At 35.4% G+C, this 13,785-nt stretch overlaps 2 protein-coding genes and 1 long non-coding RNA gene across 6 annotated transcripts; 2 read left to right on the top strand and 1 right to left on the bottom strand.

Moving 5' to 3' along the window:
• Nucleotides 1-978: 978 nt before the first annotated feature.
• Nucleotides 979-5,528, top strand: LOC133689977 (uncharacterized). Of its 3 annotated transcripts, none has more exons than XM_062110101.1 (6): nucleotides 979-1,263; nucleotides 1,536-2,364; nucleotides 3,677-3,734; nucleotides 3,846-3,929; nucleotides 4,083-4,224; nucleotides 4,885-5,528. In XM_062110101.1, exons 2-6 carry the CDS (start codon nucleotides 1,866-1,868, stop codon nucleotides 5,245-5,247), a joined length of 1,146 nt encoding a protein of 381 aa, XP_061966085.1. In that variant the 5' UTR covers nucleotides 979-1,263; nucleotides 1,536-1,865; the 3' UTR covers nucleotides 5,248-5,528. The 3 variants fall into 3 exon arrangements, with proteins under 3 accessions (XP_061966085.1, XP_061966084.1, XP_061966082.1); XM_062110100.1 differs by having other exon boundaries at nucleotides 1,398-2,364; XM_062110098.1 differs by having other exon boundaries at nucleotides 979-2,364.
• A 1,038-nt stretch (nucleotides 5,529-6,566) lies between these two features.
• LOC133690212 (uncharacterized) lies at nucleotides 6,567-7,742 on the top strand. The gene is made up of 2 exons (XR_009841399.1): nucleotides 6,567-6,813; nucleotides 7,034-7,742. It is a non-coding gene; the product is annotated as an uncharacterized LOC133690212 (long non-coding RNA).
• LOC133690211 (probable WRKY transcription factor 32) lies at nucleotides 7,104-12,422 on the bottom strand. 2 transcript variants are annotated; one of them, XM_062110436.1, is made up of 5 exons: nucleotides 11,921-12,422; nucleotides 11,790-11,851; nucleotides 10,280-10,980; nucleotides 9,996-10,154; nucleotides 7,104-7,698 (listed from the first exon to the last, which is right to left on the bottom strand). In XM_062110436.1, the coding sequence occupies exons 1-5, from the start codon at nucleotides 12,159-12,161 to the stop codon at nucleotides 7,332-7,334; spliced, it is 1,530 nt and encodes a 509-aa protein (XP_061966420.1). In that variant the 5' UTR covers nucleotides 12,162-12,422; the 3' UTR covers nucleotides 7,104-7,331. The 2 variants fall into 2 exon arrangements, with proteins under 2 accessions (XP_061966420.1, XP_061966421.1); XM_062110437.1 differs by having other exon boundaries at nucleotides 11,790-11,839; nucleotides 11,921-12,420.
• Between the last annotated feature and the right edge of the window lie 1,363 nt (nucleotides 12,423-13,785).

The following is a 13,785-nucleotide window of genomic DNA, read 5'->3' as shown; positions in this document are numbered from 1 at the left end:
GCTTTTTCCTAAGCTGGACGTAAGGGAGGTAGGCCATTCCCTTGTATGAGCCCAAAAGAGATGGATCCTCAAGAATTTTTAGGTCCGTTAAATTTGGATTTATTATAATCTAATCTAACTTCAGAACTTACCCATTTAAAAAAAATGTAATGACTTCTTTATCCATGAAAAGACATTATTACTCTTTTTTTCATGTATATTTTACATATAGTGACACTCACCATTTGTTGGTGAAATCATCCATCTCAACTTCAATTTATCTTATCACCATAATAGTCCAAATTAAATGGATAAGAGTATCATAAAGGATCATGCATCTAGTCATATCATACTTATTATAATGTAATTAATTCCATGTTGATTAGTTAGCTAATCTTGATATTTTTGCAATTCATTTTTTTTTTATTTTTTTCCTATTGACATTACAATTCTCGTAAGTTATATATAGATAAGTCATATAGATAGATAGATATATAGTTTCTTTAAAACTTGATCAAAGATTTAATTTGCAATCATGAGAAATCAAAATACATATAAAAGCTAACACAAGGGGGCATCACTTAGCATTTTAATTTTTTTAACGAGTTGTTTGAATTTTTTAAATTAAAATCAATTTAAAAGTTTTAATGAAATATCATATATAAAACCATTTGAGTATTAAAAAGTAAATTTCAAATAAATTCAATCTTTAAAAATTATATAATAATAAATTAGAGACTAATCCCTCTTAATTAATGTTAAAACTAACCTTTTAAAATACCCATCCATCTATTTATTTTTTAAGAAACATGAATAATATAAAAATAAAATAAAATAAATTATATATTTTTTAATAAATATCAATTGAATGAACAATTGTGATCTTTGACAACCTTTTCATAATTTTTTTTATCTAGTGTGAGACACAAGAAAAGCATAAGATAAAAACCGGAGACAGCAAGTAAATTACAGCTCTAAACCGACTGTCCCAGTCAACATCACTCCCTCACTCAACCAAGAACCCCAATCTTCTCTCTCTCTCTCACTCACTCATTCGCTCTCACTTTCTATCTCTAGAAATAGAGAGACTTCAATTCTCTTCCATAATAGATCACATTTTCTCTGCAATTTTCCCTTCCATTTTTCTCAAGAAAAAACAAAACAAAAAAAAAAAAAAATGAAAATTCCAAGCAGTGTAGAGAAATGTGTCAGCTTTATTTACCATGTGGTGGTGTTGGATTGACTGAAACGACACAGTTCAAAAACCTTACCTTTTTTAAGGAGGTAACAGTACCTTTCTCTCTCTTTCCATCTCGTTTTTAACAATGCAGAATGGAATCATTGTGTTTCGAGGCGTATTTTGAATATACAATGGAGGGCCTTTTGTAGTTTACTGTGATTTTTTTTTCTTCTTGTAGTGTATAAAAATCCTGTCTTTGATGAATAGTTGAAGTTATTTTGGTGTGTTTTGAAGTGGGTTGCTTTTAAAAGTGAGTTTTTGGGGCTGATTTGAGTGGAAAAGTTAATGGATTTTTGTGTTTTTATTTGAGGTTCAGTGGAGTGAGCCCTAGTGGTGGTTGAAGTGTAAATTTGTTGAAAAGGTAAGATATTTTTTGGGAGCCTCAGGGTTTGGCTGGTGAATGTGGGTACTGGAGGTGGATAACTGTAATGGGTTTGTGATATTTAAGCGTTTTGTGCTGGTTGGAGCTTCAGTTATTTTGCAAAATGGGGTCTTCGTGAATTCTCTTGGTGGGTTTCTGGTGATTTTGTTTAATTTGAGGAGGATTTGAGGGAAGCTTGATAAATTTGGAAATCTCTGGTGGCTTTGAGGCAAACAAGGTGAAGATCTCTTGAAAAACAGTGTCAAATTGAAGTTGGTTTGGACAATGTCAGGAGCTCCAAGAGTGAGGTCAATGAATGTGGCTGACTCTGAGGCTAGGCCTGTGTTAGGACCTACTGGAAACACTAAGGCAGGGCCATTGACGAGTGCTCGGAAACCTGCCTCAAAGCAATTAAGAAAGGATGGGAAATCGCCTGAGGAGGCTAAATTAGGGGAAGAGAAGAAAGTCCTTACGGTGCCCACTGTCGGTAATTTATCCCCCAAATCACTTTCTGGCAATTTTTCTTCAGTGCTTCGCCGCCATGAACAGTTGTTGCATTCGAATTTGTCACTAAATGCTTCTTGTTCATCCGATGCCTCCACTGATTCATTTCATAGCCGAGCATCTACTGGGAGGTTGATTCGGTCAAATAATGTAGGGACTAGAAGGAAGCAGTATGTTTCAAAGCCAAGAAGTGTTGTTTCTGATGGGGGTTTAGAATCTCTACCTTCTTCTGATGGTTCACAGTCCAAGAAAAGTTGTGCCTGGGTGACACCAAATACTGGTATGTTCTCACTTCTTTGATTTAATTTTTTCCCTTTTTTTTTTTTATGAAAGATACAGTTAAATTGTGACACTGATAATATGTAGAGCCTTGCATACTGTATATATTAACTGTTATCAGTTTGTCTCTCTGAACCATATAAAAAATTTACCCAGTTTGTCTCTCTGAACCATATAAAAAATTTACCAGAGATCTCGTTTGAGTTTAATGCTATGAATGTGGAATAGGTTTGGGTAGTTTATTTTGGAAGTTCTGTTTTACATACCTTTTAAGTTCCCAGCACCAAAATGAAACTTATTTTGGAAGTGCTATAGTTAGTGCTATTCGTAGTGCTTATATGGAGTTGCATTGCAAGACGAGACATTTATATGATATGTGATGGTTTTGGTTGAATAGATGATGCTGCCCTGCTTTCTGCTGCTTCACTCAAATGTTGTTTCTGAAACTTGGTTCAGACATTCAGTTAACTGTGATTTCTACTTGGAATCAAACCTCATAAAAGTTGGTTCAATTACCAAGTTGAACCTCATTTTATTAACTGGAGGTGAATTATAATTGCTAAAGAACTGAGTTAAACCAGCCGAAAACTGGGCTTGATTTATTTGTGGATTGTTCTAAACAAGTGTTGTGTTAATATAACAAATATAATTCGATGCTACTCCTAATTTGTAAAGCTTGCCAAGTGCTCTTTGTAGTAGATTTTAAGAATTTGATGTAACTATCAGGCTATAGCTCCATAGGTAGGCATTTTTACTTTCCATCATGCTGATTTATTGACTTGGACTGTCTGGTTTAGATTTGCAAGCTTTTTTCCTTTCAACCATAACTATTTAATAGTAGATAAAGTGGAGCATATACTTTTTCTGATTTTTGGAAGTTTTTCCACAAACATGGATACCTGCTGTATGATTGTGCTTTCAGTTTTGTGTCTTAAGAGTAAATATTTTGATTAAATAATGAAATTATGCAGTTTTTCATTCTGTTTTCCTTGCTGTTGTATAATATGCCTCATTCAATGTTTTTACTTATGTTGGTGTTAGAAAGGAATGCACAAGTCTGTTATCTTTGAAATTGCTTTCTTGTATCATTTCTGCAAAAAAATGAAAGACATTGTGCGCTTGCCTTTTGTAAATATTGACTGGATTCAATTTCATGTTTGATGGAGGTAATAATCAAAGCATATAAATGTCACTTAGGAATTGTTGTGTCATGTGTTACTTAAGCATGTCGATTTGCTATATAGCATTGTCCACATGCTTTAGCCATGCTTATTTTGGATTTTATTGCTGACTGGTTTTCATATTGAAACCAGATCCATATTATACCGCTTTCCATGATGAAGAATGGGGACTCCCAGTACATGATGACAGGTATGAAATTGCAATATTGTTCGCATCTGTCTACTTGTAAAAAGATCTGTCGTTCCTGATATGATGATCTGTTTTAACTGTTATTTGCTTGCTACTTTTGTCCGCATGCAGGAAGTTGTTTGAGCTTCTTGTCCTTTCAGGTGCTTTGGCTGAACTTACCTGGCCTGCTATTCTAAGTAAAAGGCACATGTTTAGGTACTTTGCCTATCCAAGTTCCTATATGTTTCAACAACCAACATGCTCATCGATGAACTCTGACCATCCACATCATTTGTCCTTTTAGTTGCAGTCTCCTCCTTATCTGAATTGTATTGCTAGATAGAGTTTATAAAAAACTTTTATTTGCAGGGAAGTTTTTGCAGATTTTGATCCAATTGCAGTCTCAAAATTTAATGAGAAGAAGATCATAGCACCTGGAAGCACCGCAGCTTCCCTGTTATCAGAGCTTAAGCTCCGTGCAATCATTGAGAATGCTCGCCAAATATCCAAGGTAGATTCTCATTTTTTAAGCGTTGATTTATTCCAAATAGCAGAAAGATGTGTTTACATAGGACACTGTAAATTGTGCTTATATGTGGAGATAGAAAGAGTAGCCTGGCCATCCAAATAAAGCCAAATTTAATCCTGGTTTTTGACGTTACCCTGAGTTTAGATGAGTGTTAAAAATCATAACTGGTAGAGCTCGTTTTGTGCTTCAATATCCTAGTGCTGATTACCTTAATTAGATCAGTGCAGTCGTAATGGGGACCGCTCATGATGTTCTCTTATTTGTGAAAGTATTAAATGGCACATAATGTGAGCTTAATGATTACTCGATCAGTTTGGTTTGGTGAAAAGTAGTTGAGTGGTGGTCCTGGTTTCCCCTGCAATTTGCATGAACCATATAGGACAAACTATACTATTACAACCAAACAGCTTGACCTTGATAACTTTATCTTATCTCAGGAGTTGCTCATGCAACCTAATTATTCCTTTTCTTCGAGATGCCAGCTTGCTTGGTTGGTAACTTACAAATGATTTATCTGACTTGATGACTTCCAGTCATTAACCCCTTTAACTTTGTTAATGAAGTCAGCCATGATTACTTACTCCATATATTTTCCATGATTATCATTTGCAATTAACTTTTTACAGGTTTTGTTGATGCCAGGTCATTGATGAGTTTGGGTCATTTGACAAGTATATTTGGAGCTTTGTGAACTACAAGCCTATAGTTAGCAGATTCCGGTATCCTCGACAGGTCCCTGCGAAAACTCCCAAAGCAGATGCGATAAGCAAGGACCTTGTAAGAAGAGGGTTCCGCTCTGTGGGGCCCACAGTCATCTACTCGTTCATGCAGGTAGCAGGGGTAACAAACGATCACCTCATTAGTTGCTTCAGATTCCAGGAGTGTATAGATGCAGCAGAAGGGAAAGAAGAAAATGGCATCAAGTCTGAAGATGTAAAAACCGATGACATCATGGAATCCAAAGTATCCATATCTATTGATGAATTGAGTTTCTCCTCGGAATGATGGAGGTGGCACTTGGAACACCATGTTCAGTCATCAGTTTACCCTAGTAACTGATTCTCAGCTGTTCTTCGGGTAGCAATGAATATGGTTTTTTTTTTGTATAAATTTTAATGAATTCTTATGCATATCACGGATTCCTAGATTGTAGATTACTAAAAACGAATTAAATCAACAGATGAATGGACTGTAGATGGGGCCTGTTCGAGCGAGCCTTGAAAAATTAATGTTGATTTTTTGTACAGTTAAAATAGCCAGTAATCAGAATCTACTTTTGAACCCAACTTGGACATTAGGAAGCAGAGTTTACCATTTATCAGTTCTGTGAAAAAGAGAGGAAACGTAATTTGTAGGAGAATTGTATTGTTGTAATTGATTGCATACATCGAAAGTCAAATTTTATTTATTAAAAAAATATTTGTACCAACATAAAATATAATGATTGTTTATAAATGGGCAGGATAGAAAGGTAATGTCCATAATATATGTATTTTTTTTTAGGTTATTGGTAATAATAATATAAAATTTTCTAATCCATTGAAAGGTAGTTAATATTATTTGATTGATAATAGATATTCTAATGAGTATGAATATTTAGATTCATATAAAGATAAGGTATCATTTACAAGATTTTAGGTATCATGAATAATGTACACAGTTATTACAACGTAATGTGATAAAATGTTCTTTGAAGCATGAAAATATAGGTGGAGATTTTACAAAACATGTTCGTTTATCCATACAAAATGTAAGTTTAGATTGCAGTGGTATCAATGACACTGTATAATTACATTAAAAAAAAGATCATATGATAACTTAATATTTATAAAAGGAGATCACATGATGATGTAGCATTTATAGAATTTGATCATATTTTCAATTTTGTTCCTAATGATTTTTAGCTAATATTGTTGCATGCTTAGAAAGCAATGGGTACCACAGACTTTTTCATATGAATTTTGTACGTGATGAAATTACAAATAGTTTAATGAGATAATAATAATATTTTTTTTCATAAAGTATTATTTATTTCATAATATAATAATAATTAAATCTAGAATATTTTAATAAAAAACCATCAATATTAATATATATATTTTTTAATTATTTTATTACCGGACCTTAATTTAAAAAATATTTTTAACTAAATACATTAAACTACTTTTTGTTCAATCTTAATTTAAACCATAATTTTAACTAAAAATATTTTATCAAATCAATTTTCATTAAAAATATTTTTTATAAATTTTTTTTTTAAAAAACTACCCCGAACATGCTCATGATCTTGCGGGTGGACAGCCTCAGAAGTTGCATGACAGCTCAAATCTCTCAGCCCATCAGTGGAGACAATTTGATGTCCCCTTAGGGCAAGACATGCTTGGAGGGTATGCCTGTTTCAGGATTTGAATTAAATAAAATAAAATAATGACTGGTGGATACACCGACTTGGGAGATCTTCCTTGCCCCAGATCATTTTATATGATCCTAGCGATCTGGGGAGGAGGAGAACTGAGACAATAATTGATGGATGCCTGGTCTTGCAAATCCTTGAAGTTCTCCTCCACTCTTGTATGTGTATATTCTGGAGTCATCTTCTTTGCAAGCATCAGATATTAGCTGTCCACTTTTTTCTACAAATGCAGTTTTCTTTCAGACTATCTGCAGGCTAGTTTTTGTACATCAAAACTAAGTCCCTCCTCGATCAGATCTTAAACAAAATAAAACAAAATTCATTATATTGAATTTCTAGTAATTTCTACCTGTCTTAATTATCCGATGTCTACCGCAGAAAAAATGAGAAAGCTGCACCAGATATGGAGATATCGAAATGGGTCTCAATCAAGACAAGGAAAAGTGGATGCCAACAAATTCTCCGTTTTCCACTCCTATTAGGCTGTTTCAGAGTCGGGACGGTGTACAACACCAAATATACAGCTGAAATACTGAAGAAGAAGAAGAAAACGAAAAGACATCCTCAAACCTGATAATTTACATTGAAAGAAAGCTACATGATTTTCATATAAATGAGGGCAGCCCACTGGTAATCTTTATACTGTAACCTAGACAGAAAGGATCTTTTCAGCTTTTCAGCAAGGTTTGATTTCAAACCCAATGCTCAGAAGCGTCCGAGCTGATTCTATCGCCGCCTCCTTCTCACCCCCAAGATCAAGGGTTTCACCAGTTAATTCGCCTTCTTTGCCCACCGACCACTGGGTTGAAGCAACTTGGTTTTGCAATGTATCAGTTTTCTTAATTGGCAAGCTGCTTAAGGATGCAGGAGCAGCAGCAGCAGCAGCAAGCGGAGCACTTGGTGGGCCATGTCGCTTCTTTGGTACAGGCATGTCATGGTCATGTACTCCCTTATATGTTATAATGACAGCGTTCGTGTTATCTACCGCTGTTTCAATGTGCTTTCGGACAGGACATCCAGCAGAAGTGCATCGATAATAGTTCCTGTAAAATTCATTCATGCAATAAATCAGAAGTATGATTCAATACAGGAGCCAGTTTATAATTTGAACTTACAACTCGGATTGCTGAAGGAAATGCATCATGTAAGGCTTTTGAGCTGGTTATTATTCTGGAAGTCACTCCCTCAATTTAATGAGGTTGAGATTCAATAAAAATCCTTGATCACATAGAGTTTAAATCATCGGCTCTAAAGAATCATTTAAATACAGAGGGACAGATATCGCATGCAAAAGCAATGTTGCAAAGCCCGTGCAGCAAGGTGGTTTTCAGGGATCTAACTCAAAAGTATATCAATAGGCATAGACAAGTGACGATCTAGAGGGAGTAAGCACAGGACCAGTTTCTATCTGGCAGTTTCCCTACTTTACAAGTCACTCGCATGGCATGCTTTGCAAGACATGCATTTGTGGGGTTAAGAGTTAAACTTCAATCCCATCAAGTATACAAGTCCTGGTCTGGTTATTGATTGATAAACCAACTTGAGTCAACGTGCAAGATTAGTGCTTGAATTTTCTCATAGAAACAACCATGGCCCTGAAATGACATCAGTTGCCAGAATGGGTATTAGGTTTTTTTATTCTTCCAAATATGAAATACCATCTATTTTATACTAAAAATAAGTACCTTCAGAGTTTTCTGAACTGAGACTCTTGGAACAGTTCAATACAAAGCGCCTCTAGCATTTACATGAAAAGATAGCTGAGACCACATGCATTGACCAAAAACCCTAAGGTTCTTATAGAGTTGTTATTTGAGCAAGCTAAAGATGCTATCATCTTGTAAAGAAGGGATTGAGTGGGCTGAAATACATCCAGTTTTTTTCTTCCAAGAATGAATGTGCTTACAAAGTATGAAAACAGTGACATGCCTGCACAAAATGGAACAATACAAGGTGCAAACATAAGTGCATGAATATGAATAAGTCAACTCCACCCCTTCGAATCATCAAGCATTAGTTACTCCTTTACCTCAACTATTGTTCTTTCTAAATAGTAACTAAGGGCATTTTGGGTATAATAGGGAGTTTCTGTCAAATCTTCAAACTTTTGGGTGGTTCGTGTAATTTCATGATAACCTAGGTGGGTCATTGTAATTTACCCGTATTAGAATACTGTTCCATCTGAAGCTTCCATGCCAGCTCTGGAATAGGTAAAGCACAAATCTTAGCAATCTTCACAAAAGGAAGCCGAGCTGTCAGAACTCTGATGGCTTATCATTATGACAGTACCAAATGAACCAAGTCACCACCGCATTACACTAACAGCAGTGCCTCATGAGAGTCTGCCATACCTTAATCTGACTATCCACAAACAGAACTCAGAAAAACAGCTGTTCACACAAAGCACACCTTCAAAAACACATTTTAAGTTTTATCCCTCTCTTTTCAAGCAACCCCCCCACCTTTCAAGCTCTTGAAAATAATCAAGTTCACCTCAAAATTTAGCATTTGAAAGTGGCTCATAATACAGTTCCTCTGCCCTTTACTCGGCAGATAATCAAGAGAGAGACCTCAAGCTACTTCGAATCCTCAAGTTCCAGCAAACTTCAGGCTCCCCTAGTGCTCGTTCCTCCTACCCCATTGAGAAAAGAAAAGGAAGAAAAAAGGAAGAAGCAAAAGAATCACCAAAACTTAAGAGGAAATCACTGCACTGTCTCAACATGTCATTTGCACAATGATATCCATCAGGGTGGCAGGGATGCAGAATATAACACAAATCCAAAATTCCTTATTTACAACTATATTGAAATAAATGTGGAAAACGCCCTACCAACTTCATTTGGTTGTTTGGTATTATAAGTGCTCCAGTCATGTTACAAGGAGTAACTAGCACGGATACAGATCTAGAGAACATGATTTTATGAGAAACACCCTGTAGGCCATAAGTGCTTCAGTCATTTATAAGTTGGAAAATAATTTCACTCCTGCCAAATCTAAAAGCACTTCAACATATATGCCATCTAGAATTTTCCACATGTTGTCCATGAAAATGTCTGATAGCTAAGAACAAAATGCTAGGGATATTATCAAGGTTCAATATATAATCAAACCAACCGAGCAGCTAATAGTGTGAGCATTGCAAAAACCATGAACAGATAACAAACTAAAACTTTGCAAGTCAAAACCACACTGCATTTTATAAGAACAGATAACAAACTGAAACTTTGCAATTCAAAATCATACTGTATTTTATGTACCATTGTCATATGATAACATCTTATTGATTTATTAAATCAAAATTGTTGCAAATACACAGAAAAAACAAGAAATAAACATGAACCTGGGATGGGGATTTCCCTTCACCATCTTCTGTCCATACTTGCGCCATCTATATCCATCACCTGAGATCCCCACGTCACCTGCTGCATGCACGACAAATTTAGTTTTTTTTCCAGGTTTTAAAACAGCCCTTGAACACTCTAAGTTTCCCTTCTTCAATCTGGTCAGAAATGATCAAAAAATAAATGTTAAATCTCCAACAGTGCCTTTACAGAAGAACGGTGAGAAGTGCTAACATCACTAAGAAATAAAATTTGTGGAAACCAAATTGATGGGAAAACTTGCCTTCGTTTTGGCTCAGGTTCACCGACATCCTCCTCTTTGATTTGAGTTTCCTTGTTCTCATCCAAGCTGCTTGAACTCTGTCGTTTTCTTTCAAAAACTGTCAGTGTTTCTTGTGCAGGTTCTATTGACAATGTGACTGGTTCTGAATCCTTGAGCATTCTGACAGTACGCTCAGTTACAGTAGTCTGCAAAATAGGCCCAACAGATAATCCACTCCTACTTTCCCTCGTGCTGTTATTCTTGCGAGGTGGATGACTGTGCATTCCTTTATTAACAATCTCTATCACACAGCCTGAGTGATCAGAACATTCAATCTTTTTAGCACAGCAGTCAGAATAAGTACACTTGTAATAACTTCGAGAACCTTTAGGGCTCTTCACTTGCTTCTGACCATATTTCCGCCAGCTGTACCCATCTGGAATTGACATTCTTGCTACAGGAACATGGAGAGCCTTAAGCTTGGCAGAACTTTGGTGCCCTGCTTCTGGTATACATGCATTCTTAACCTCTGGGGGAGACAATCTTTTTTCTGGTGGAGTTGGACTTGGAGCAGATGATATAGGTTGTGTAACAGAAGTTAGTGTTAGTTCTGACGAGGAAGTTGGACATGCAGAAGGTGGAAGCTGATTTTGGGTCTGGGCTTTAGCACTCTGGGCTGTTACGCTTCCCAGAACTTCCTGGTGCGACAAGCCTACTTGCTCCTATGAAAAAAAAAATGCACAACTAAAAAAATCATAGATTTGACAGACTTAAATTGTACTAAGCAGGTAAAAGTTTGTGAATATGATCTAATGTTCATGCAAATGGGAAGTTCACTAGAGTGTACATGGAGAAATTTGAGGAAAAAGTGCTCTCACTGACTTATTGTGATTTGTGAGGTTGGTCCATGCCTCAGAAACATTGTTTTATATATGATCCAACATATTTGAAATTTGTTCTAAACCTTGCCAGCAGGCAAAAACATAAAAAAGAAAACTACCAAGTAATGTGAAACGAAGAAATTTGTATATCACATTGAGAGTGCTGGTTCTGATCGCTCGGGTCAGAAACCAAGTTGAAATTCATCACAGAATTTACTAACTGACAAAGTCTTCGCCCCTTTCGATTTCAGAGACAGCCACAAGACCCAGAAATCAAACTCTCTGTCAATGGCATATAAACTTTCAGGTTATACTCAAAATCAAAATCATTGAAATTTCCTTATTGATGCTTAAGTTGAGTCTCTCCTTCCGGTTTTAAAAGTTTTCGCTGACAATCAATAACTTCTAGTGATAAAACCTAAACCCTCAGAACAAATTACTTCATCATCTCCTTAAATCCTAGAACTAAAACTTTCCATCAGTAACAACAAATTACACACCAGTTCTCAAAAAATTCTATTTATACAGACAAATTTTGAAGACTACGCGTTAGTTACATGCATATAGAAATAATTAAAGTATCACAAATTGTTAAAAAAGGTTCACCAAAGAAAGGGGAATAAATAAATAAATTATCTTGCGCGCCTAACCTTGAATTCAGCTTCCACGTGCGTTTTCAATGCTGAATTTCCTTTCAAACCTGCCAGATCATCTACAGAAATTCAAAAAAAAAAAAAACACACACACACAAACAAAAAAAATTAATAAAGAAAAAACCTACCCACATGCTGATCATTCTCCTTCGATAGTATCGCCGTGGAAGAAGACGGCGAACTCGGCAACTCGACAGGTTGCTGCAACTCGCTGAGTTGACTCTCCTCCTCCTCCTCCTCCTCCTCCTCAATATAATCGCCTTCTAATTCCTCTTCTTCTAAAAAATTACCGTTGTTTTGTTCATTTCCTTGTCGTTTCTGTTCATTATTTTGCACTTCGAGAGCTTCGAAGCTCTCACTCTCTGCCATGGCCACTTGAGTAAAGTTCGAAAACAGTTACAACTGCCCTTTATACACTGTACCGAAATGGAAACCGAAACCGATTAATCGGCTTTTTAGATGCTATGCTTTGCTTTTCCAGTGAGGGTATCTGTGTCTTTGACTAGAAATGACTCGTGGTTTTTTGAGTACGTGACGTGAGTGTTGGGAACCAACGCCGTTCATTTCTCCGTTTGTTTAGGTGATCGTGACTCGCGGGTTCGCTTAACGGCGCAGGTGGCCGTTTTTTGCCTCGCATCTTTAATTCCTACATACACACAGTCATAGCACACAGGAGTAAATTATAAATTATAGGATATGGTGGACCCTAGCAAACATCTCAAGGATATGTATTTATTTTTATTATTTGAATTGAATTTTTGACAAGAAAAAAAGAAGAAGAAGCTTAGGACATGGCGAATCAATAATATGGACGGACCAGATGAGAATGAAGTATGATTGCTTTTAAATAATCAGAGGAGCGAGGCATGCGGTGGTACATTCATTAATGGTGGAGGAAGAGAAGAAATATCACATGTGTTGGCTGGAATGGAGGAAGCATGATGGTACTCCAACAAGATGAGACATTCTAGTTTTTTGGAAAATATTTGCAACAAACATGTAAGATCTTGTTGAAACATCAATTGCTTTTTCATGAAGTGCTCAATGGAAAAGGGAGTTTTTTTTGAATATATATATATATATATATATATATATATATATATATATATATATATATATGTGGTAAAAAATTACTATTTCAATTTGGGTAATCATTAAACATTATTCAAATTCATTTATTATTGGATAATAATAATAATAAAAGATTATAGATATTGGATAAGTGTTATTTTACATAGCAGCATTTTTAAATTATTATAATAAATGCTATGGCTAAAAAGGAAAGTATAAGTTGATTTGAATCATTAATAATTATTTTATTGGTGTTAATTTTTTTAATTAATTAGTAGTGAAACTTCACACGGTTTACTATGGATTCCAATAATAAAATAAAAAAAACTCATACAACTTGGTTTTAAGCGTAGAAAGGTCTTTTCATGGGATTCATTCGTTATTATCATATTCATCGGAGACAAATAATTTAATTATATTTTAAATACATAGTATAATGACTTACATACCATTAAAATTTAAAATTAAGGAGAAGAGCTTTTCGGTCTCTTAACACTTTGAAAGCACAATTAAATGACCACATTGCTCTTAAAAGCAAAAGGAATAAAACTTACAGTTATAGGCACTTAAGTCTTTTTCATGCATTTTTTTTGTAATAACCTATTTGAATGAGGGGTGATTAAGTCTTTTGGCATATATAAAAATAATTAAAAAGAATAAAAATGGTTGGCACATGCAATACACGTGTTAGTGAGTGAGAGGTGCTCGTACTTTTTGGGTGGTACATGTGGCACCTCTTAGTAGTTAAACGCCGCCATTCATAATAGCGTTGAAAGTGACACGTCGTCCTCTTCGTGATGATAGGGCGCGTGTTCATGACAGAGCTATAGATTAGTTCTAATGAGTTTTTTTTCTTTTCCTCTTTCTTTTCTATCTCTTGGCCTTAAATTTCATATCAACCCTTTTAAAAATCAATTGTGTC

The sequence above is a fragment of the Populus nigra genome, chromosome 3 (assembly GCF_951802175.1).
Source record: "Populus nigra chromosome 3, ddPopNigr1.1, whole genome shotgun sequence".
Classification (NCBI taxonomy): domain Eukaryota; kingdom Viridiplantae; phylum Streptophyta; class Magnoliopsida; order Malpighiales; family Salicaceae; genus Populus; species Populus nigra.
Note: the sequence above shows the minus strand (reverse complement) of the source record. Positions and strands in the feature narration are given on the sequence as shown.

Bases quoted from the DNA above. Each gene is read 5' to 3' on its own strand.
- LOC133689977 (XM_062110101.1), top strand. From the start codon at position 1,866: ATGTCAGGAGCTCCAAGAGTGAGGTCAATGAATGTGGCTGACTCTGAG. The intron at 3,735-3,845 runs GTATGAAATTGC...GTCCGCATGCAG, and splicing joins CTCCCAGTACATGATGACAG to GAAGTTGTTTGAGCTTCTTG. The intron at 4,225-4,884 runs GTAGATTCTCAT...TGTTGATGCCAG, and splicing joins ATGCTCGCCAAATATCCAAG to GTCATTGATGAGTTTGGGTC.
- LOC133690211 (XM_062110436.1), bottom strand. From the start codon at position 12,161: ATGGCAGAGAGTGAGAGCTTCGAAGCTCTCGAAGTGCAAAATAATGAA. The intron at 11,852-11,920 runs GTAGGTTTTTTC...GAATTTCTGTAG, and splicing joins GGAGAATGATCAGCATGTGG to ATGATCTGGCAGGTTTGAAA. The intron at 7,699-9,995 runs GTTCATGTTTAT...TGAATTTTACAG, and splicing joins AAGGGAAATCCCCATCCCAG to GAACTATTATCGATGCACTT.